The following is a 23458-nucleotide window of genomic DNA, read 5'->3' as shown; positions in this document are numbered from 1 at the left end:
TCTTCTTTTTTTTGTCCCTTTTTTGTTTTGTGAGTTTGATTGTCCAAGTCTTCTGCCCATGCATGCATCATCTTCAACTCTCCCTAGCAATGACGAGACAACTAAAGTCAAGAAACTCCAATGCCCTTCCCTTTACCGGAGGATGCAATCACTCACTCTTTGAATGTCTTGTGCGAGTTCAGTCTGTTCGCCTGCATCCATGCCCTTGCTCTCTCATCTCATCTCCTTCTCTCGCTTCCCCGCACAATTTCTTGCGCTTAAATGAGACAGCCTCCATGTCCATCCATCCACTCAGCTCTTCTTCAACTTGGCTCAGTTGTCTCCGCTCAAACGCCACGCTGCATTTCGTAGATACAAAGGAAATTTCAAGAAATAACGGGCAGCAACAACAGAAACATCCATCATCTTCCATGCCAAAATACTGCAACATGCCCCGCTTCTAACATGTTACAGCTGCTGCGTCGCCTTGCCTTGCCCGACCTTGCTGAGAGATCGTCATCTCCCAGCCGGTCTTGGTGTCGCCTCATCGTCTTCACCGCCGTCGCCATCCACCCGCGCCGTCGTCAACGGCCGGGGTGTAGCGTCCACGCTGTCAGCCCCGTCCTTGTCGCTTCCGTCTATCTCCCCTTCCTTCTTGGATCCCCCCTCAGGTGGTGTCTGTGCTGTCGCTTCTGGCGCAAGCACTCCACCGTCGAGTAGTCCCATCTCCATCTCCTTGGATGGCGTCGTCACAACTTGTGTCACAGCCTCGGGAGTGCTCTCTGATCCCATCGTCAAGCTATCGTGGCTGTTTGCTCGCATCATCTCGATTCCCAGCTTAGAACTGGGGAGGTTTGTCTTGCCCAGGATCTGCTGGCTGTTGCGTGCGAGCGATTTCTCCCTTCCGCTCCCGAGTTCCTCGTCCTCATCATCGGCAGACTCGGTACCATCTAGCGCTCTTTGCTCCGATCCGTCCCTCTTTCCCTTAAGCTTATCGCTAGCTCGTGGTCGGTGCTCCATTTGTGCCGGTGCTGACTGCTGCGCTAGAAGTTGGGGCATTGCCTTCCTCGATACCTCAATCATGTCGCCATCAGTTGTGATGTTCAGACCCCCTTCGTCCCAGTCGTTCGTTGCCTTGCGGCTGATGACGACTGGCACTTCATCTGTCGTCACTGATTCCGAGTCGCCAAACAGGGACGAGCTGATCGAATCTTCACGGCTCGACATCATCGCTGTCCCAAGGCGTCCCGCGAAGATGGATGAGCCCGACGTTGGGCTGTCCTCTACGCGTGCATTGGCTTTCCTGATCCCCATGGGCACCGGTCGGACCATGCCAAGAGATGAACCTTGTCCTGGGGATTCAGGTCGCCATTGGCATAGCCCTCGAAGCACTTCCGTCAGCTTCGATGAGCTGATGGGCTTCTCAATCAGTGAGTCAAAGTAGTGAGGCGCCTGAAGCTCCTTGAGATATGCCGTAATGGCAACGATTGGCGTGTGCGAGTTGGCATTCTTTGTCTCCCGGATCATCCGTGCTACGTCGGCTCCGTTGATCTGTGGCAACTGATACTCGAGGAAGATCACATCGAACTTGATCTCGCTCATCGAGTAACGGACTGCCTCGGACCCGTTTGGTACGGATATGGTTCGGCATCGAAGCTTCTCCAGTAGCTTCTCCATGACCATACGTGACACTGGATGATCCTCGCAGATCAAGACATCCAATGGCCGGAAGGTAGGTCCGGCGTCAAAAGCAATCTGAGATAGTCGCCTTGAGCTCTGTCTGCGTCGCTGTACCCTGAGCAGGGCGTTGTGCTTCTCGCCCTCATTGTCTGACGAAGACGGAGACATGTCGAACACCTGGCTTCTGCGGTTGCGATGATGATGCAAAATGTCTGTCGCAACGGGACTGCCGTCTTGGGACTGTGAGCCCACTGTAAGTGACCTCGATCGTCCTGCCGACGAATTGCTTGACTGCCGTGGTGTTGAGATGGACTTCTGAGGCGATAGGGATAGGGGAGGTGGCGCTGTTCCACGGCCCTTGGCAGGGGACGAGGTTGTTGCTGCAACCGTGGTAGCAGCCTTTTGCAAACTCGGTGGCACCTTGGGAATCTCAAATGCGGAGCTGGCCTGTAGAGATGCCGCTGTCGATTGGTGAGAGAGGCTTGAGGAGTTGCTTGACGCCTTTCGTCGCCCATCCGTCCCTTGTCCAGCCACAAATGAGACGAGCAAGGGGGATGATGGCTGAGAGGCCCGGCTTGGAGAGGCGTTTGTGAAGCCAGATGGCGACTGTGCTCGGGTTGTCGCCTTGGCATTGGAAATGGTCCTTGAGATAGGGTTCGACATCACGGGGCTGCCTTCGAGTGAAGGTGCAGGAGATATCACGCTGCTTGCAGCTCCGGGGCTAACGGAGGTCTGCTTGCTCTGCGCGGCGAGAGCCTCGGCTCGCAGCTTTTGGATGACATCCTTGTTGGCCTTCTCTAGCACAGGAAGATTCTTGAATGAAAATGATCCAAAGTCGTCCATCGCTACTGGTTCACTCAGGCGCCTCGACTTGAGGTCGCGTACATGAGGAGGGATATGCAGCGGCATGAGCTTCCGACTGATCGAGTTGACCTGCGACCGAACTCGTGACAATGCGTCATGAGGGCGCTCAGCATACTCGGAGCCGGCAGTTGAAGATGGTGGTGATGTCTGGTCCTCCATCTCCTCCGCAAAAGACTGCAAGACTGCACCTCTGGCATCAAAGTACTCCGTATCCTCAGGGTTCTCTGGCTGAGGCACAAACTGAGCCTCATCCTCAAGAAGCGTGTCCCAGTTTACTTCATCGAACCAGGGATGCTTCCGGATTTCTTCGCCGCCAGACTGAAACTTGTCCTCGCGATTAGAGCCCAACCGCTGGTGGGGTTCCATACACAACAGCTTGTTGATAAGATCCTTGGCCTCCTCAGACACCAGCTCGCACTCATCCTCGTCTGGCCATTGAATCTTTCGCGCCAGGATGTTCTCAAAGACTTCCTCAGCCTCGCTAGCATGGAAGGGGGGGAAACCGTAGAGAAACTCAAAGAGAATGCAACCAACAGACCACCAATCACTAGTTTCGTCCTGCTTGTCACCTTTGATGGTTTCCGGGGCCAGGTAGTCTGGCGTACCCACGAAGCGTCGGTTGGTATCTTCGGGGTTGAACAAGGCCATTGGAGGGGGCATCATGTTGGATGGTGGGAGGGAATTCCTGGTATGGCTGTCCATACTGATTCTCGCATTTACGCTCGGTGGCAAGTCCGGTGATCCTTGGGCAATAACTTCCTCATCCAGAGGCGATTTTATACTATTGGGCTGAGAGGCGATCTCGGAATCGTTCAAGGAGAAGTTGGTAACCATGTGCGCAAGTGTCTCACTGCCGCCACTGTCACTTCGATGGGTGCCCGACACTCGACGTGGCTCCTGGGTGAGGTTGAAATAGGACGGCTGCCCCAAGCTGCCAACCTCTGGGGTCATCTGGGGCGTTGCGCTGGGCGAATGAGCAGGCCCATGCAAGTCAAGAGAAGTAGATCTTGAGGATGCGATAGACGTAGATCGAGCAAAGGGCCCTTGCTTCAGCAAGTCTGGTGTCCCGTCCGAGTTCTCACTATTCAACGCCCGCTTCTGTCGGCCAACCAAACCCATACGAGAAAGGCCAAAGTCTGTGAGCTTGAGGTGGCCCTTCTGGTCAATGAGGAGGTTATCAGGCTTCAAGTCACGATGAATAATGCCGCGACTATGGAGGTGCTCGACACCCAAGACCACCTCGCCAAGATATTTCTTCACCCATTCTTCAGGGAGCCCACCAAGAACTTTGATGAGCGAGGCGCAGTCGCCGCCGTTCAAATATTCCATCACAAGATAGAGATAGTCCTTGCTTGAGAATGTCCAGTAGAGCTTGGCAACAAAGTCACTCTCTCCTTGCCACATCATGATGGCACGCTCGGCTTTGACGTTGCCGACCTGGTTCTTGGCAACCATGTCGGCCTTCTTGAGAACCTTGATTGCAAAGTACTCCCCTGTGGACTTTTTCTTGGAAAGGTAGACGCTGCCGAAAGCGCCCTTGCTGATGGGCTTGATAATCTCAAAGTCTTTGATTGAGGGCTGCGTTGGACGAGGCTGGGGAGGGGCACCGGCGCCCAAACGGGGTGAAGGTGGTGGTTTCATGACAAAGTCAGATATGGCTGCTGACGACTGTCTTCTGTGATGTCTATGAGGATGCGTGGCAGGGGAACTGAAATCGCTTCCAGGAAGCATGGGTGAAGCCTCTGGGGATACCATTCCTTCTTGAGACGTGGGGAATCCCCGGGCCTTGATCCGCAAGGGGGAAGATGGTTGAGCTGGTCTGGAAGGGGATTCCTGGCGGTGAGGAGACGAAGTGCCAGGTAGAATGAGACTTCTCCGGTGACGTCTCCGTGTGCTTGCAGCACGCCGAAGGTCTCCAAACTCGGAGATGGGGGACTCGGTCCTCGGGGCGTTACGAGATGCAACCGATGACGATCGGAAACTCCCTTCACTATCGACAAGTTCGCCTTCTAGGTAAAGAGAGTCTCTGCGTGTGTCTCGCGCCTGGGCCCCTAGGTTGCTTAAGCCACCGAGATGGGACCTTGGGGTAGGGCACTCTTTCGGGCTGCTGGATCTGGTGGACGCAACGAACGAAGTCGGCCGTGAACGATTCTTCCTGTCGGAGATGTCCATCTGGCGGAGGGCTGTAGCCAGTGCAGACGGGCTATTCAACGGCTCGGCAAAGTTCTCATTCTCGCGAGGCTCGGATGCAACAGACTGGGGAGGGTTAGGCTGAGGGGGTAGAGTCTCGGGTAAAGTCTCCTCGTCGTTCTCGACGACGACGTCTTCATCACACACTTCGCATTGGTCGTACTCTTCCGGGCCCAGTTCTTCTCCCTCCTCAGTGGAATCTGTCAGGTCACCGGCGGCAATACGAGCTGCCTTCCTCAGTGCTTCGTCAATGCAGTCCTGGACGAGACACGCCAGCTCGATTCGAATACGCTCGGCATATTCGATGATCTTCCTGTGGCGAAAGACTGCATCGACCTTGTTTCGAGCGACCTTTTCCGTATCAGCACACAGAAGAGCCAGGCCCTGCTCCTGCTCCAACGTGTTTGTACTTGGGGATTGCCATTGTAGAACCTGTGATATTCGTGATTCGGACTGAGGCGACTGAGTCCGGAACTCGCCGTTGTTGTGTTGTGTCGAAGACTCCTTAATGGCAGGAGTGCTGATCTCAATGGCAGTATCGCAGAGATCCATAAGGAGCTCGACAATTCGGGCCTGGGGTCGGCGAACGGCGAACGAGCGTGCCCTAGTATGCCCGAGACCACCAGAACGCTCCCTTGATCGAGGTAAGGAGCTGCCAGGCGACGATTGTGTTGAAGGCGGTGGCCCGATAGGCAGACCCTTGTACTCGGCAATGGGGAGCGAGGATTGGTCACCAGCCAATGATCGACTCTTACGAGCCTCCAAGGCGTCGAGAACTTTAACGATAGAGTGCCGATGCTCAGTCAAATTCTCCTGGGCCATCTGTACATCCATCTCAGCTCGATGCTCCTGAAGACAGAGATCGGTATGCTTCTCAAACCACCAACGGGGAATCTGACGCTCGCAAATGCGGCAGAGGACCGGGGGTGGGGGGTCTTGTTGCTCGGGCTCATCAAGGCCACTCTCAGCAAGCTGAGTCAGATAGCTTGCCAAAACCTCAGCCCCAGAGCCTAGTGAGTTGACAATGACATTGGGAAGGTCAATCTTGATCTCTCGAGGAGCGATCCAGGGACGCAGCATCCACATAATCTGTGAGGAATTATTAGTATGCATGATTAGTAGTGCAAGGCCGGGTCCGTCTTACGTGGCTCTCACCACCCGAAACACTGTCATAGACCATGATTCCCTGGGCTTCAAGGTCGACAGTTTGTGGCTGCTGGTTCTCGGGGTCATCTTGGAGGTCGTCGATTGTGAGCAGCTTGGAGAGGGGTCCAAGCTGAACGGTAAAACGGACTCGGTGGCTTCGAGAATCATCCTTCTTCATAGACTCGACAACTTCGGTGAAGACGTTCTTGTTGTCGCTGACTATCAAGTCGGAGATGGGGAGGCCGTTAACGGTCTCGAACTGTGTCCCCACAACGTCGGTCCATGACGGGCTGACCCATTTGATGGTGCCATCGAGATTGAGGTCGACGATGGTGTTTAGGGTCTGCTCGGCGGCTTCACGGAGCTCCTCGCGTTCTTCCCGGATGTCCTGGCTCAAAGATCTCTCCATAGCAGTGGCTTGTTGTGCTCTCAGAGAGGCGACGGCCGGGGGCGCCAGCGAGGCGCCCGACGGAGAGTCCATGGCGTCTCAAAGATGGTAACTGCTCGATTCGGAGGAGGAGGCAGTGTTGGGCGTTTCGTGGTTGTCGTCGGCCGTGGTATATTCGGCCGGGTGCCCGGCGTGAGGGCAGCTGGTGAGCCAGCAAGAAGCACAAGTGGGGAGAGACTCGGGGTCTGGCAAGGGCGCCAGAACTACAGACCCGCGAGACTCGAAGACATGACTGAGGGCCGGCAGCGAGGGGGAACTCGGGCTGACGCTGTGGAAAGGCTTTTGGCCTGGGCCGTGGAAAAATCGATCGAGCGAGCTGGCGGCAGTCTTTGAAGCGTCTGGAGCCGAGGAGAGTCTTGTGTGCGTAGAATGGGACCCGAGAACGAGCGACGACCAAACGGACGACGTGGGTACCTTGCTCGGGCACAGGCAGGACGAATTGGCCTCGTTACTCGACGGGACGGGGATGGGGATCGTTCGGGATGGACTTGTCGACTATGGTGGAATCCGCACGAGTCGGTTCGAGTATTTGTTTGTCCGAGACGCTCAAGAGCCTGGGTCAAAGTCGCCGTTTAAGCCTTCGAAGGGGGAGAGAGACAAAGTTCAGACCAAGGCGCCTCACGATGCTCGCGTTCCTTCCTCTCATGATACAATAAGCGGGGAAGGAAGGCGCATAAGCCAATCACCGCCCACCACCACCGGGGGGCTAGCTCCTAGTTGTGCTGAGCTGCAGTGTTGCGGGCACCTTTTGCAGCGCTTGCCCAGGCTGTGTAAGATGCGTGCTTTGTCACTTATCGTTCCAGGCCATGGATCCGTTAGCACTGCACCCAAGGAATCTCCATCAGCCAGTTGAGATTTTTTTTTTCTATTTTTTTTTTTTTCGGTCGCTATTTTCGCCAACGCTGGTTTCTGCGGCAGTGTTTCTCCATCGTGTCAACGTTTCAGACAACAAGAGAATGGGCCCAGGACACGACAGACAGGACCCCGATGTTTACCCAACCCCCTCCCCCTTCCCCTTCCCATGTTTGTTTTTGTCTTTTCTGTTATTAACCTCAACACTTGCTCGCAACCCTGAGGATTCTTCTTGATTCTATTGTCCAATGCAAGAGAGGTTCCATCAGAGGAGAAGGGACAGCGCAGAAGGACGAGGCTTTGCTTCACCCCCCACGTGCCTCACGCACTGTAAGAGGACTTCTTTGTCCGTGATGATCGAGATTCCATGCCCAAATGGTCGACGCCTAGGCTCCCTAACCCGTGGATGGAACCATCTCATGTGCAATGTGCTACAGCATACAGTACAGTACATTACATACACCACGGGAAGGAAGCGCAGCTACGATCTGCTCCGTCAAAGGGCCTGACAGGAAAAGGTTTTGCCATCAGGTGCCTCGTCGGGGCTGCAGGACGGAAACACGAGGGAGTGCAAAAAACTGATGATCCCTTCTGGTTTCTCCCCCTCTCCGCCTTCTGTGGCCGCATCTGCACTCTCCCCCACCAATCGACGACCCAATGGCACCAATACTGCAACAGTCTCACCCTACTCTGTGCTTGTATCTTGGGGCTGCTGCTGCTGCTGGGTCTGGGTAGATAACCCCCGGCGCTCAAGTTACAGCAATCCTCAACCCCCAAGTTTACCCTCCGTCGCCGACCGCCTCCAATGACCGTTGCCCTGAACTTGGTGCCATGGGTTGAGCCACCGGCCGACGGGCGTCTCGCGGAGACGGGCCGGACATGGCGAGACAGGCAGCTTTCGTCAAGCCGCATTTGATTTATCCCTAGCTCGCTGCCGGTGGCTTTTGGGTGTGCTGGAGGTAGGTAATGGAGATTCCGTGATGCTCTAATGCTAGCGAGCTCCAAATGAGTTCTTCATGCCATAACGACGTCAACCTTGAGCTACCAATTGGAACAAGACATTGAACCCGCTCATCAGCCGGGTCCCTCTTCTCTCATGCAATTCCCATTGCCCCCCTCGCATTGAAACCCCCCCTCTATGTCTGGTGTTGACGTTACTTGCCTCGTTGCTTGCTTTTGGTCTCCGCGGGTTCTTACTGCCTCCCTCCCTTCCATCTTCGCGTGGTGGTGCAATGAATGTGCCAGGTTCCAGGTGCCGGTCAATACAACGCAACGCAACCATGGGTAGGTAGGTATTGTTTTGTTTCCCCCCTTCTCCTCCTCCTCCTCCCCCAAGTGGTTGCTGCATAAGTTGTTTATGCCGTCTCCGTCTCCGTCCCCGTTCCCGGTCGAACGACTGGTTGGCCGACCTGTCTTGTTATTGGGTACCTACATAGTACCTCTTGAGATCACGGACATGGATGACTTCGTGAGTCACGCTGTTCTTCCTCTCCAGACTCACCGCCGTCTTGCCTTTGGTCGTGCTTCTCCCCTCTGGTGGTCACCAGCTGCTCAGACTCCCGATCTGGACTATACGCTCGGATCAGAGTGATGGGATTACTGCAGCAATGAGCTGATCTTGGTGCTGTTTCCCCTCCCGCCCCCAGACTTTGACTGTTTCTTGACTGGCTTGCTTACTCAGGTGCGCACTTGTCTAGCCCTCCCGCCTGTCGCCTGTCCCCCTGACCAGCCCAGATGCGCAACCATCACCAACATTGCACCACTCTCCACCATCTCTCATCTATCCCAGGCCGCGCTCGGGACCTTGGGGCCCGTCTCCAGGGTTGCAGGGTAGCAGAGAGCGTCCCTTGCCTCGCCTTTGGTCTGCTGTACCTTGCCCACCTTGGCTTCCATGCATCCATCCACATCAACTGCCGGCCGTCTCCAAACAATGCGCCTCATCACCGGCTTTCTGAAGGGATTGCCTCCGTCACATGCCCTGCAGCTCTGGCCACTTCCGACTATAACGCCCGTCTCTTATGGCGCCCCCAATGACGCCCGTCCGCACCCTGTAGCGAATCGACGCCTCTTTGCGGTCAGCCATTCCATTCCCTCCCACCATCCGCTCGAGACATTCATGCAGCAATGATGACAAAAGAGAGAACCGCTCTGTCCGTCTCCCGGGTAGCTAAGTCATGATCCATGTCATTCCAGATCACGTCCATTCTGTTCTGGTGTTTGGAAACAAGCTCTTACTTGCATGTGGCATGACAACAGACGATTGAGGTGATGATATTGTTCATGTTGTTCGTATTGATTTACCGGTCCAGCCATTGCTCCTCCTGCGCCTCAAGAATCTTTCCCTTCTCCATCCATAGCTCCTCGAGCCATGCCGCCAGGTCCTCGTCCTTTGCCGGCAGCGACTCAATGGGGAAACGTCGAACATGCACGTGGAACTTGTACCCACCCTGTTCGCTGAGTCCTGGTGTGCTCAACGTCTCCCACATGGAGGGCGCCCTTTGGAAGGTCCCTTGATGCTGATAAGCAATGGTCAAGTCGTAGACTGCCTTGACGTGTGGCGCCTGTCGGAGGTGCTGGACCGTAGCAATGAAGCCCTTGGTGCGTGGGTAGAGCAGATTCCTGGGCTGCCGCCGATTTGCCAGCCTGCAAAAGTCGATCGACTCCTGGTACTTGGCCGGAGTGAAGCGGGTGCCCTCGCTGAAACTGATCAGCCCTGGGTTATGGAGTTAGTTTCATCTACGACGATCGACAAGTCGCCGCTCAATTCGATGGGCTTACAAGTCGGAAAGGCCTTCTGGACCATGTCGGAAAAGACGTGATCAAGCTCGCTCTTGTCTCGGAGCCAGTTGCGGCTCACCAGCGGCATGCCCATGGCCCAGAGGCCCCATCCAAGAAAGGGAACAAAGCGCAGCTGAGCCTTGGCAAAGTAGCGACACCGGCCAAGCATGCCTGCCTTCATGGCCAGGGCCTGGATAAGATAGAAGTCGGACCAGGCGACATGGTTGGACACGACAATGGCTGACTCTCCACGAGGTAGGGCATCACCAGAGATCGAAATGTGCGCTCCGTTGGCGCGTGTGAAGATGAGCTGTATCCATGCCCATACAGACCGGGCAACCTGGGACGAGGCGTCGTAGACGAGTCGAGGGGAGAAGAGTTTCAGCGGCAGCAAAAGTGACAGAACGGTATCGGCCAAGAAGAGATACAGAACCCATGGGGCTGTCAGGACGATGCCTCGCATGTGATTGCGTAAGGTGCTGCTGCTTTGGGCCATTACAGCAATCCAGCCGGAGCCTTCTATTCATGCATCGTCGTGGGAAGAATCATTGATTGTACGGTAGTGACTCGACGGTGCCTCTATCTTTTAGAGGTTCTACTTGTCTTGCAAGTGCAAATGGATGACGACATTCATTCCCGAAGAAGCCGTCTCGCGGAGTGTATCATTGGCCGGTTGATGGCCTCAGCTGAAGGGCGAGACGTCTCCCAGATTGACATTGACACTGACAGGCACATGTCGACTCAACACGCGATACAGCCTCAGACCTGTCTCATTCGTGTCTTGCACAGCAGTTGACTGTCTTATCTTGCCAGCCCAGGTCGAAGCGGCAACGTCACAACACGTTCCTGAAGCCCCCCTGGCGCAGCGTCCCCATAAATACCCGGGAGGCGAGCGAGGCCTACCCTATCGCCCAGGAATTCGGCAACGGGGTTTGTACGCAGGTATGGCTTTTGGAACCCTGTTTCTTTGAACCCGATGCATTTCTTTCGACGCCCAGTGATTCTTCGGTGAAACCCATGATTAGTTTCTGTGAGGGCGGATGCCAATGTCTGTTTTCCGCATCAGGTTTAGGCGTGATAGAGAAGTACAAGCTGGACCCGTCGGAGTTGAGCGGCGGAGAATGCGGGGATTTGCATTGATCATCTGAGACGAGCCACAGAACTTACTCAACCCTTACAACTTGAACAATGTTATTGTAAACTGCTTATGAGGGATCTAACCTACGTGATACAGTGTCCCTTTATCCCGCCCACGTCCATCCGATAAGCACATTTGGCTGGTTGTGCACCATCATCAACGCCTCAGGCACGCCCATCTCAGCCAACTCCGGCTTACCTTGAGTGGAAGCTCCTCCTTGGCGAATCAGACTCGACCTTACTAAGCCATTGACGGCCTCTCCATTCCCAAGCGCCTGCCTGAGGTTCTAGAACCCCCGACACAATCATCGGTTCTCCCGAGCAACCAGCAACTTTCTCACATCATTGCATCAACCCAGCCATATACCATTGAACCATCGCTTCCAGTACCTTGCACCTGTCAACTCTTGCACCACATACTTCAGGGTTGTCTTCTTAGCTTCCTCCGCACTGGGCTGTGCCCTCGGGGCATATCGCATTTTGGGAATTGGAATTAGTCACCAGTGACGACACAGTCAGTATCTCCGGCTCTGACCATAGATGACCAAGCCACGACTCTTTCGTCAGCTGCTGGCTTCCATCAGCTCTTCAAAACTGACCAATTCCTCAGCCATCTCGAGGGATTACGAGTCTCATCACTCAGCCGTGACCAAGCATGGCGACCTTCAACTCCCATCTTGGAGTAACGGAGCGCGACCTTTCCTCATCTTTGTCACCGGAGCGAGCGGCCCCGAGCTCAGAGGATGATAGGACTGGTGGCTCTACTCTGGATCCAGACTTTTACAAGAACCTTGCCGACAAGAGGACAACGCGCGGTAAGCATCTGAGTGATTTCATCTGACGTGATCCTTCCCGAATCTAATAGCACGCCGTCTCAGAGGGGAACCCGCCCAAGAAGCGTGGACCTAAACCGAATAGTAAACCTGCTCTTACAAGACGCCAAGAGCTAAACAGGCAGGCTCAGCGGTATGTTGACCGAGCTCAGTGTAAAACTCACACCTGACTTTGTATCTCACCTTTTAGAACTCACCGAGAGAGAAAAGAGCTCTACATCAAGGCACTAGAGGATGAAGTACTCAGGCTCAAAGAGGTCTTTAGCAACGTGTCTCTGGACCGAGAGAGGCTAGCCGACGAGAACAAGCGTCTGCGGGACCTCTTGACCCAGGCTGGACTTCACTATGGCAGCCCATACGCTGCAGGGAGCTCTACGAGCCAAGGCCCTGGTTCGTCTACTCCCCTGACCTCGCGGTCAACCGCACCGTCGGTTTCTTCACCGATCCAGCTGTCTTTGGCTGTCAACCAAGGCAATACGTCTGGCCAGCAACAGCATGACACGCATCACACCCTAAATCGGGGAGGTGCTGACATGGAGCAGGCAGGCATTGATTTCGTTTTAACGTACGATAAGTCCTCTTCGAAGACTTCCCAATGATACTCCCGTATGAACCCATGCGAGTTTCGTGTGCTTTGGCAAGTCACGATATAAGACCAGCTGGCTAACCGTCTGTAGCCTCGAGAGACCCTGCATGACACATATCCAGTACATGGTCGAGAGATCCGCCGAGCATGACGGAGAACCATGTGGCCATGCACTTATGGCATCGTGCCCCCCCGGCCCATCCCCAGACTCGATGCTTGGCTGTCCGTTTGGGAAAACTCACGTTCCATTGGGCAGCGAGCTGAACCAAAAGACATGGGAGGTGCCGAGGGCCGATCTTGCAACTCTACTAAATCTCAGCAAGAGATTGGATCTGGATGGTGAAGTGACTCCCATCATGGCGTGGGTTATGGTCATGTCCCACCCCAAGGTGATGGAGCTCTCGGCGGAGGACTTTCGGAAGCTCGGAGAGGAGCTTGTCCGAAAGGTGAGGTGCTACGGGTAAGTCGATTCTAGTATGGTGACTCTTTGGAAGCTGCTGACCCGATGATATAGTTTTGGAGCCGTGATGGAGGAGTTTGAGGTGCGAGATGCTATGGATAGTGTGCTCGGAGGTAAGGACACGGTGATGTGCGGATAGAAGTGTTGGTTGGTTGTTGATAATCGGGTTATACTCTTGATATGTTTTATGGCGGTGCTTAGGTGCGGTGATACCATGTTAATTTGTCTGAGGATGGGATGAGATGTAAGAGATTGGTGTTTGAAGATATATATACTCGACTCTTCTAATGCTATTCTCGAAGCCAACTGTGGCTTGACGTGGCTGAAGCGCACACAACGCGGGGCTTGTGATATTTTTTTCGTGCCCCACACTGAAGGCCCTCCACCCCACCACAAATTCATCGTCAAAGTCCAAATTCAAGCATCGCCTCGAACCGAGCGACCCAACTCCCCTCCCCCACCCTCCCTTTTCGACCTCCATCGAAAATAATCATTCAAGATGGGCGACTCTCTCGACTACGTCAAGATCTGCGAAAGCTGCCCCTCCGGCGACGGATGGGGTCCCTCGGTCACCACCGAGACCACCCTCAACGGCGTGCCCTATGCGCCCTTCTCCAAGGGTGACAAGCTGGGACGCATGGCTGACTGGACCGCCGAGGGTAAGGACCGTGAGCGTGGTGGACGAGCGCAGTACAACAGGAGCTTTAGAGGTAGGCTGTTATCCTCAGACTTGGATGAAACCGTGGTTTATATGTCATACAGATCAGCAAGTTTACGGCTCCAGCCACGCCGTCACCTTCAATGCTCCTCCCGCCGAGGACGAATCCACCTTCTCCGTCGTCAGCAACGTCCGAGACTCGACCAAGACAAGATACGGCCGCGGTGCCGTCTTCACCCGTGGCCGTGGCCGTGGCCAAGGCCAGGCCGGCGGCGCCCGAGGCGGACGGACCCAGCTCCAGAGGACCGGCGCCGGTGGCCGACAGGGCTACGGAGGCTACGACCGAGGCGGCCGGTCCAACACTGGCGCTCGTGGTCGCCGCTTCGGCTGGAAGGACTATGACAAGCCTGCTCGCAACCGCGATGCCAGCATCAACGTCAAGGCGGAGTGGAAGCTGCTTGAGGAGATTGACTTTAACCGCCTGGCCAAGCTGAACCTCGATACCGACGACGGCGAGGATATCGACGACTACGGTTTCCTCTACTACTACGACCGCTCCTACGAAAAGCAGCCCGTCAAGGGTGCCGAGAGGAAGCTCACCCCCATCGACCGAGCCGCCTACAACGTCACCACCTCTTCCGATCCCGTTATCCAGGAGCTCGCCGAGAAGGACGAGGCCACCATCTTTGCCACCGACAGCATCCTCTCCATGCTCATGTGCGCGACCCGCTCCGTGTACCCTTGGGATATTGTCATTTCTCGACATGGCAACAAGGTCTTCCTGGACAAGCGCGATAATGCCGCTCTCGACATGGTGACGGTCAACGAGAACGCCATCGACGCTCCCCTGGATGCCGCCGACGGCAGCAAGGACACCATCAACCAGCCCAACGCCCTCGCCGAGGAGGCCACCTACATCAACCACAACTTTGCCAACCAGGTCGTCCATGAGAACGACTCGTCCAAGGTCACCATGGCCCACGCCAACCCCTTCTACAACTCCTCCGAGGACACCGACCCCCCTGCCAGCAAGGCCTACAAGTACAGGCGGTTCGACCTGTCGACCAACGAGGAGGAGCCCGTCCACCTGATCGTGCGAACCGAGGTCGACGCGGTGCAGAAGAACGCCATCAGCGGCGACGACCAGCTCGTCAGCATCCACGCCCTCAACGAGTTCGACAGCAAGGCCCAGGGCAGCGGCGGCGCCCTCGACTGGCGCAGCAAGCTCGTGACCCAGCGCGGTGCCGTCGTGGCCACCGAGATGAAGAACAACAGCTGCAAGCTCGCCCGATGGACGGTGCAGAGCATCCTGGCCAAGGCCGACTTTATGAAGCTTGGGTATGTTACTCTGGACCCTTTCTTGAACCACCCTTTACTGACATTGATGACAGTTTCGTCTCTCGTCTGAACCCCCGCTCCAACGACAAGCACGTCGTCCTGGGCGTTGTCGGCTGGAAGCCCCGCGACTTTGCCAACCAGATGAACCTGTCCCTCAACAACGGTTGGGGTATCGTGCGCACCATTGTCGACATGTGCCTGAGCAGCCCCGACCAGGAGGCCAAGTTCGTCCTGGTCAAGGACCCCAACAAGTCCATCCTCCGCCTGTACGAGGTGCCTGCCGGCAGCTTCGACGAGGACGACGAGGAAGAGGTGGAGGAGCCTCAGGGCGACGACGAGTAAGGGGGAGAGAGAAAGTGAAACCGTGGAGTTGGGCTTGTGGGTTATTGCTTCATGACAACGATGATGATCATGGCCGGGATGGAACTGGGAACCAAAAGGAATGAGATTGCAGCTAGTCCCCATGCTCTTAATGATTTGAAGCAGCGGATGCCATCTCCATCATGTCCTGTATAAGGTTTTCTTTTTTTGGGCTGCAGTTGCAGCGCGGTATCAAAAGAATACGTGATTTTACTCTTTACGTGACGACATTTGCTGGTGCAGCATGTGAGTTGGTTCAGATTGAGTCTATTAGAGTGAGAGTTAAGGTTGACTCTCGGGGACCCAATCAGAGACAGAGAGATGGGAAGTAAAATAGAGAGATAGAATACATGTGATGATGCTGATAATCAGCTGCCTTGACCTGGAGTATCCTGGTCTGAGGTATCCTGCCCTCAAAGTCGTTATTAGCAATTCATCCAATCATTTCCGTCCTTCCTAGTTTGGCGACACCGATAGAAAGTGCCTCGAGGAGCCAGTATCATGGCCATCGTCTTCACTCCCTTCGAGTGTATGAACCAAAGGCAGGCGATAGGCTAGATGGTTCGTGACGGGCTGGTCCGAGTCCTGGCCTTGAGATGATGCCGCCCCGGATTAATGGAGATCAAAATAGTCCTCGTACCGTCGTGGAGGTCCTGCTGGCTCGTGCTGCAGAGCGTAAGGAGACATGAAGAATGGCATGTCCATGTCAGGCAAGACTCTTGGAGTAGAGCGTGCCCGACTGGGGGATTGTGGGAACGACGCCGGGGCTACAGCTATAGAAACAAGAGCATAGTTGGAGAGGTCCGGGTAATACAGGCCAGACCCCGAGGCAGCCGTGTATGGGGAGCCATGTGGTTGCCAGCTGCTGGGCAAAGCCTGGTGCGAGGGCATCGGAAGGTTGGCCGTGGGCTGCTGCTGGTCATGATACGCAGGCTGGTTGACGTAATACGCTGAGGAAGATTGAGCTGACTGTTGTATTGTCAGCTGTGAATGACTTGAAGAAGAGATAGGCCAACATACCTGACGCCATTCACCATGGTCTGAGGAAGCAGAGCTATTCTGGGAAGACTCCATTTGATCATACTGGTGTCCAGTTTGGGGCTGGTCGAACATGTCGTTCCACAAGTTTGGGTTCTGGGAAAATGTCAGTTGAGAACGTCCTATGCAAGTCAAGGTATCTCTGCAAGTACCTCAGAAGTTGCGGGAGCGGAGCTATGGTAGGCAGAAGAACCCTGATGATCTTGTTGATGTTGAGCCGGAAGCTGGCTGAAAGCATTGTTCCATGAGGATGGGTCCTGATGCGTTGTTAGTTGAATAGATCCTGAATACAAGTCAAGGTGCCACTGCAAGTACCTCGCTGCTTGCGAGAGCAACGTCGTGATAACTGGAAGAACCATTAAGATACCCTCGGTGTTGACCTGGTGGTTGGCTGAATTGATAATTCCAATTATTTTCTGTCTCTGTCTAGATGATGGTTAGTTGAATGCCACAGGAAGACTAGACGCATCTCTGTCAGTACCTGTTCGATAGCAGACGAAACATGAGGCTGGATATGGGTGTATCCATTGTTCCCCTGGTAGTCCCTAATGGTGACAGGTCCACCACGCTCACCCTGAGGAGTGTGATCAAACCTCTCTCCAATACTGGATCTTTCGGGGGTAGAGGGTGCGGAGTTCGATGGCGATGCCGTGTCGCGAGGAGTAACTCCCCCGAACTGTCTTCTCTCTTGAGACTGTGGCGCTGCTGAGGTTCCCGCTGAGACAGCCGCCGAAGAACTGGCGAATCTAGGTGTCGCTCTGGAGGCCCTATTCTTCAACGCTCGGCCATTCTTGTTGTGCTGATTCCAATCAACACGGTCGGCATCGAGTTGGTGACGACGATCCAGTCGCCCAGCGTCAAAGCACTCTTGGCAAATGGAAAGACCACAATCGCGACACTGCTGAAGAGTTCCTCGGCGGCCACGCTGGCAGAAGTCGCACTTGGCCATGGCGGTCGTGGTCGAGGTCCAAGTAGCATGCAGCATAGGAGATGCCGATTCTCCCCACTCTGGATTCGCGGGGCCATCAGTGGCAGCTTCTACGGTGTGCGACGATTGCCGGTCGAGCTCCATGTCCATGATGATTATGTCGGCAGGGGAGTTGACGGCCTCGGGAGTGTCTTCCCTCATGGTTGATGAGGGAGCCATGAGTAGCAAGAGGCGATCAATAGAGATGTTGACAACGGAGAGAAGAGAATAGAATGAATCTGGGACGGCAGAAACACCAAAGTATGGTGGGAGCGAAAAAGGATAGAAGAAGAAGCACCGGATAGGTGTAGCAGATTTGAAAAGGGCGATGGAGCAAGAGGTTGCTCACCGGCAGAAGCGATGAAGTTGAGCAGGGAAAGAGGAGATACTCGATCCTCACAGAGGAAGAAAGCGACCGGGAGCGATAAACAGGTCCCCTTGCGGGGGACTGTTTATGAGAGCAACCACTACTGAAAACGCAAGGGAGTCAGCGCAGGTGAATGAAAGCAAGCGGGGAGTATTGTGATTAGGTGACGAGGGTTTGGGTGATTCAGTGACTGTGCTGTGAATGTAGGAAGGAGAGGGGGAGCGACGAGGAGAAATACCAACGAGACCCGGCACTCGAGAAGCCCCTCGGTTGGTGTCGGAGGGGCGAGGGGGGTGCTCGTTCAAAAGAGAGCACCTGTTTAGAGGACAGTACAGCCAGGAGAGAACGCCCAGATTCTTCCACGGATTAATGAAAGTACAACCTGTACTCGTGGCGCAAACGAGCCTCCACGTATCTCGGCGTAGGTATCGCGACCCTGAGGCTGGGAGAAGAGGCTGAGTGGATTGAATCTTGATTGAATTTGAGTACGTGAGAGGTCTAGAGATACATCCAAAGTTGGCACAATGTGGTGGATTGCCAGTGCTCGCGCCCATTATCGCGGCCATCTTGAACACAAATGCCTGGATTCGGGATTATACTGATCTTGATTCATCTTGATTTTCGTGCCTATTGTTGGATGGAGGGTATGTGTTGAGGCTCAGGGTAGTCACGTGACAACACCACACCCTTATTCCCAACACGGAAGACAATAGAAAGAGTGAGGATCGGGTATCAATCTAACTCAGTTGAGATATTCCTTGAAACATGTATTGTGTACCTGGGTGACTTAATTATGCGCATGGCCCACCACAAAAGTCAGCCCAAGGTGTCGGCGTTTTTAAGTCATTCACTTTGTAGCATCTGTACAATCTTCCGCCATAAACCAATCATTGGCTGACCTCAAACCTTGCATCTCCCCCCGGCCTCATCATGAACCTGACGAATGGCGGCTCTGGGGAGAAAGATCGGCTAACAAGGGGGGAGGGAAATGGGTTGGGGTAGTCTAGTGGGCTGTTCGGTAAGAACGGCACGGTCAGCCCGACTCTCTCTCAGGATTTTTACTCTTTTGCTGAAGTTACACACCTGACGAGAGAGGCAAAAGAGATTCGTCATGGGCCAGCCAAGCTTTCTATACTGGACCAGCTGGTCGACTGTGGCTGTGAATGTGGGACAGCGGCGTCATGACAAAAAGTTAAGAAGGTGTCAGAGGCTGCATATTCCAATGCACTTGGCAGCGTGCATGAGTAGGTAAGAGTATACGATTTTTCGTAATAATAGCGAAAAAGAATTGTCTGTTTCTGCACTCCTGTTCTGAGAGTGCGGTATCCAGAATCGACAGGAATATCATCATCATGCCAACTGAGACCCAAGCCACAGCATCTCCTCCCTCCTGCCGTCTTACCCATCATGGGTCACAGCCCCGCTAGAGAATCAGCTCCGGATTGGCCGATGCTAGCTCCAGGTCCCGTCATCGGGGGGGAGCTTTCTTCTCCCGGGGTCTGGGTGTGGTCGGATTTGTCTCCGCTCGATGAGTGGCCAATGCCTTCCTTCTTTGCGCGAGCTGAGGTTTGCCCGTGACCTCGATTCGAAGCTTTTTAGATCCGGCTACGCGCCCTTGCTTTCTTTCTTACGCCTCTTCTTGTGCTCTTTGTACTTATCACTTCTTTGCGCATCAGCATCGCGACAGTCTCGCTCCTCCCTCTGGCGCATTCAGCTCATCTATCCTTACCTCGTATAGTAAATCGCATTCATCATGTCTGCCCAAGAATACTATGGCGGCGGCGGCGGTGGTGGCGGTGGTTATCCTCAACAGCCTAATCCCGTAAGCGGCCCGACGACAAACACAAACCATCGAGTCGCATCACGCTGACTTCTTCCCTCGCAGTCTTACGGTCCCCCGCAAGGCCAGTACGGTCCTCCCCAGGGCCAGTATGGTCCCCCTCAAGGCCAATATTATGGCCCGCCTCAGGGCCAGCCTCCCATGCAGTACCAGCAAGCACCTCCTCCCCAGCAGCAAGGCGGTGGGAAGGGCGGCGGCAATTGCTTGACAGCCTGTCTCGCGGCGCTCTGCTGTTGCTGCGTGTGCGAAGAAGGCTGTGAATGCTGGTGAGTTGTACCGGGGGGGTTTGTAGTAACAGCGCGCAGGCTGCTCAACTGTGTGTGCTGTGCGGCTGCGCCTTTCAACCCCATTGCCCAAACGCATAGGCCTCGCTGACCCTTGTCGCCATCTTTTAGTTTCGAATGTTGCGATTGTCTCTTTTAAACACAACCTGCCCACGAGTACAAGTCAAGCCAATTGCCCAAGGGCTTGCTATTATACGATGCCAACAACTCCATTTTACGTCCACAACATGCGCGACTCGCCTTGGAAATGCCGTCACGAATACCCGCTTTACTTCTTGGTATATACCTTTTGCGACAATGGTGGATTGGATGGTGAAGAGAAGGGAGAAGAGAACCACAGGGGATATGCAAGATGCGACACACAATCAATCCTTGCTTGGTTGGTTAATGAAACTAGGAGTCAATCCTGAGAAACGTATCCATCACTGTAGAGCTTATGGAAGCAAGCTCATTTAAATACCAATTGTTCAGTTCATACCTGTCTGTTGCCTTGCGAACAGGGTTCATTCACTGCATCTGAACTTGCCATGGGAAAACTGCTCTGGAAGATGCCTTTTGCATGAGAACTGGTTTGCTTGCTTATTTTTGCTATGTCATCACCACACGCTTTTCCCTCTCCTAAATGTTCTCCTCCCATTGTGTTTGATGACTGCTATACCGCCCACACCACAAATTTACTGGTCAAGCTGCACGTAGTTGGCGGGGAAGAGACCTGCCTGTCCACCATAGTGTCCGAACCACCAGTCCTCGTCGGGGAACTCCAGGTTGGTAATAGTGGCGTCCTCGGGGAAGCTCAGCTCTATTGATATTGTTAGTTTGTGTCAAAAGTGAAGAATAAGACCACATACCGTTATCTTCCGCGGCCTCGTAATCATACAGCGCAGTGGCCGTGGGTCCGGCGGCAGCAGGCGCCGGAGGCTCGGGCTCGGGCTCAGCCGCCGGGGCGGGGGGAGGAGGTGGTGCGGCAGCAGCCGGCTCGTCATCTTCCACCACCTCGACGTAATTGCTAGGGAAGAGACCGCTCTCGCCTCGAGAGTTGGTACCCATCCACCAATCATCATCCACCATCTCGATGTTTGTCACATACTCTCCCTCAACCAGATCAATTTCGTTGTCCTCGGCCTTCTCGTAGTCGTACTGGATCACAGCACGATAGCCGCCCTGAGCCTCCTCAGCGGGCTGTGCAGGGGCCACAGGAGCAGGAGCGGGAGCACGAACGGGCTCAGGCTCAGGCTCGGGCTCTGGTGAGGGCTCCCGTTCCAATGCGTGCGCGGCAGCCACAGCGCCGGCGCCGGCTACAGCCCCAACGGCAATGCCACCTGCCACACCGCCGGCAATCCGGGCTGTGGAAGAAACCTCCTTGTCACTGGCCAGGTCCTCCTCCTTGGGCACATCGATCTGGCTGGGAGGGACAGGTGGAGGCGCACGTTGCTCAGGAGGAGTTCCAACAGGAGGCACTGGCCCACGGCTGACAGGAACAGCGACACGAGGAGGCGAGGGAGATCGTTCTCGCTCAGCAGCTGTCTGATACGCCGAAGGATCTTCTCGCTCGTCTTCTTGCTCGTCTGCAGGAGCAGGTCGGCTGGGCAGACCTGGAAGGGCAAAGCCGCCAGATGGTCGAGAGTTATCGGGGATAGGTGGCGGCGCGGCCTCTTCCTCTGCAGCACGATGCACGGGGGGAGTGCCGGCGCTGATAGGAGCCGTGTCCTTGAATCGATCTCGCAGAGCAGACACACCGCCTGAAGGAGATCCTGGCCCCTCCTCGCCTTGATCCTCACCAGTGTTGTCCTGGCTCACTTGTCCAGGGATGCCACGGCCGTAATCTCCAGTCTGGACGGGAGCCCAGCTCTTTCCACTGTAGCCGCTCTTCCACTCGCTTCCACTCTTCTGAGGCTGGACGGGTGGTGTACTGACGGCGGCGGCGGTTACGCTGGCGACATCAGTTCCCCTCTCCTTGGCCTTTCGCTCGGCCCAAAGCTGAGCGGGGGTCTTGCCTCCTTGGTCCGCAAATGTACGGCTGGCAGCACCAACAGGGGCAGCCTTGGGAGCAGCGGGCGCTCCGAAGCCCAGACCACCAGGTGCGGGAGCCTTGGTTCCCGAGAAGCTCGAGGCACCTCCGAACTTGTTGGCGACCTTGGGCTTGGGAAGCGATGTCAGACGCTCAGACTGGGCAGGCTGGGAAAAGGCAGCCATGCGCTCAGAGACCGGCCGCGACTCTTGTTCCTCGGCCTCTGCATCTCCAGCAGCAGGCTTTTGCGCCTTGGCTCGGATGGCGGCAATGTCAACCTTTCCAATGGGCTCATAGGCTCCCTTCACAGGAGTCGGGCGGTCGTCCTCCTGTTTTTGAGCCTGGGCACGAATAGCGGCGATATCGACCTTGCCAATCGGTTGGTAACCGCCCTTGACCACATCGGCGGCAGCCTCATTCCTCTTCACGGGGGCGTCGCCACTGGTCGTTGCTGTAGGCTGCTGGCTGAGGTGGGCCATGTTGACCTTGGTGGGCTTATAAGCCGACTCGACCTTCTCAAGCTGAGTCCTGGTGACAGGGGGAGCATCAGCGCCCCAGCCATCGGCATCGACGTTCTCATCCTTCCTGGACCGAGCAGCGACGAGGGGGTTGACACGGCTCGATGTAGTTGGGGTGAAGACGGGCTTCGACTTGACGGGCGGGGGAGCAGCGGCACGAGGTGCACCAGAGCTTCCTGCCGAGTACTTGGCGCCGGATGCATCGGCCACCTTTTGCATGATTGAGTCGATTTCGAGATCGCTCTCGGAGCGAGCTGTGATCTGGACGTGGTATCCGTGGAGGACCTTGGAGACGGCGGCCAGGTGGCTGGTGAAGTAGCCCTTGGTTCGTTCGGGGACGCCTCCTCCACACCAGGCGATCAGGATGCTCTTGGGTAGACCGCTGTTGGGGTCCTTGACCTTGGCGAATGCGAACTGGATGCGACCCTCGCTGAAGTCCTCAATCAGGTCAGCGAGCTCACCGTCTGTAGTTGTGTTAGCGAATGGGCGATCGGGGAGGTGTCTATGAAGTGTGCCGTACCGCCGGTGCCTTGGACCTTGAGGATGCTCTCCTTGGCGCCGCTGTCCTGGAAGGCATTCAGGAGAGGGGCTTGGACGGAGAACAGGGCCCAGTGAGCATAGGTGGGAGAATCGGATGAAGGCAGGGGTCCGTTGACGACGCCATTGTAGCTGCTCTTTATGGACGGGCCATTTATCGAGAGGTTTAAGGAAGCCATGGTTGTGAGAGTTGAGGGTTAGGTGATGAGAGAAGGTTGAAGCCGCGAGCTGACGGACGAGTTTGGATGACGGGGGTTGGGGGTGACGTTGACACCGTTGCTGCGGCGAGCAACTCCACACGGCGAGAGCTGGACAAAGCGGGCGGGAAAGAGGCGGTGGAATTCCGGACACGGAGCAACCGGAGATGGAGGATGAAGCTTCAAGGAAGAGCGCCCCTAGATACCTGAAGTCATACAGCGGTGGGGGAATCGCTGAAGGTATGCCAGGAGTCGAGACAGAGTTTCGAAGCTGGAACTGGAACTCGGTGGGAGAGAGTCACTCAGAGAGAAGTGGGTTACTGGCAACTCGTGGAGTGCAGCGTGTGGCTGATGATGTAGGTAGCTCCATCTGCCAGGTTCCTTTTGGCGCCC

At 55.3% G+C, this 23458-nt stretch overlaps 7 protein-coding genes across 7 annotated transcripts; 3 read left to right on the top strand and 4 right to left on the bottom strand.

The window, feature by feature from the left end:
- Positions 1–495: 495 nt before the first annotated feature.
- On the bottom strand, positions 496–6340 carry NCS54_00054300 (Hypothetical protein; the record flags this gene model as incomplete). The annotated part of the gene is made up of 2 exons (XM_053146193.1): positions 496–5802; positions 5858–6340. 2 exons carry the CDS (start codon positions 6338–6340, stop codon positions 496–498), a joined length of 5790 nt encoding a protein of 1929 aa, XP_053002168.1.
- Positions 6341–9456: 3116 nt separating this feature from the next.
- NCS54_00054200 (PlsC domain-containing protein) lies at positions 9457–10433 on the bottom strand (the record flags this gene model as incomplete). The annotated part of the gene is made up of 2 exons (XM_053146192.1): positions 9457–9872; positions 9938–10433. The coding sequence occupies 2 exons, from the start codon at positions 10431–10433 to the stop codon at positions 9457–9459; spliced, it is 912 nt and encodes a 303-aa protein (XP_053002167.1).
- A 1296-nt stretch (positions 10434–11729) lies between these two features.
- Positions 11730–13092, top strand: NCS54_00054100 (Hypothetical protein; the record flags this gene model as incomplete). The annotated part of the gene is made up of 5 exons (XM_053146191.1): positions 11730–11889; positions 11953–12040; positions 12098–12472; positions 12585–12953; positions 13008–13092. 5 exons carry the CDS (start codon positions 11730–11732, stop codon positions 13090–13092), a joined length of 1077 nt encoding a protein of 358 aa, XP_053002166.1.
- A 360-nt stretch (positions 13093–13452) lies between these two features.
- On the top strand, positions 13453–15291 carry NCS54_00054000 (Eukaryotic translation initiation factor 3 subunit D; the record flags this gene model as incomplete). Its single annotated transcript, XM_053146190.1, has 3 exons — positions 13453–13663; positions 13716–14949; positions 15003–15291. 3 exons carry the CDS (start codon positions 13453–13455, stop codon positions 15289–15291), a joined length of 1734 nt encoding a protein of 577 aa, XP_053002165.1.
- A 630-nt stretch (positions 15292–15921) lies between these two features.
- NCS54_00053900 (Hypothetical protein) lies at positions 15922–17476 on the bottom strand (the record flags this gene model as incomplete). Its single annotated transcript, XM_053146189.1, has 5 exons — positions 15922–16278; positions 16330–16443; positions 16500–16604; positions 16663–16773; positions 16829–17476. The coding sequence occupies 5 exons, from the start codon at positions 17474–17476 to the stop codon at positions 15922–15924; spliced, it is 1335 nt and encodes a 444-aa protein (XP_053002164.1).
- A 1958-nt stretch (positions 17477–19434) lies between these two features.
- NCS54_00053800 (Hypothetical protein) lies at positions 19435–19944 on the top strand (the record flags this gene model as incomplete). The annotated part of the gene is made up of 3 exons (XM_053146188.1): positions 19435–19503; positions 19567–19787; positions 19917–19944. 3 exons carry the CDS (start codon positions 19435–19437, stop codon positions 19942–19944), a joined length of 318 nt encoding a protein of 105 aa, XP_053002163.1.
- A 535-nt stretch (positions 19945–20479) lies between these two features.
- NCS54_00053700 (Hypothetical protein) lies at positions 20480–23047 on the bottom strand (the record flags this gene model as incomplete). Its single annotated transcript, XM_053146187.1, has 3 exons — positions 20480–20604; positions 20654–22795; positions 22852–23047. The coding sequence occupies 3 exons, from the start codon at positions 23045–23047 to the stop codon at positions 20480–20482; spliced, it is 2463 nt and encodes an 820-aa protein (XP_053002162.1).
- Positions 23048–23458: the final 411 nt, after the last annotated feature.

Source organism: Fusarium falciforme, chromosome 1 (genome assembly GCF_026873545.1).
Source record: "Fusarium falciforme chromosome 1, complete sequence".
Taxonomy (NCBI): Eukaryota; Fungi; Ascomycota; class Sordariomycetes; order Hypocreales; family Nectriaceae; genus Fusarium; species Fusarium falciforme.
This window is presented reverse-complemented; position numbering and strand designations above follow the sequence as displayed.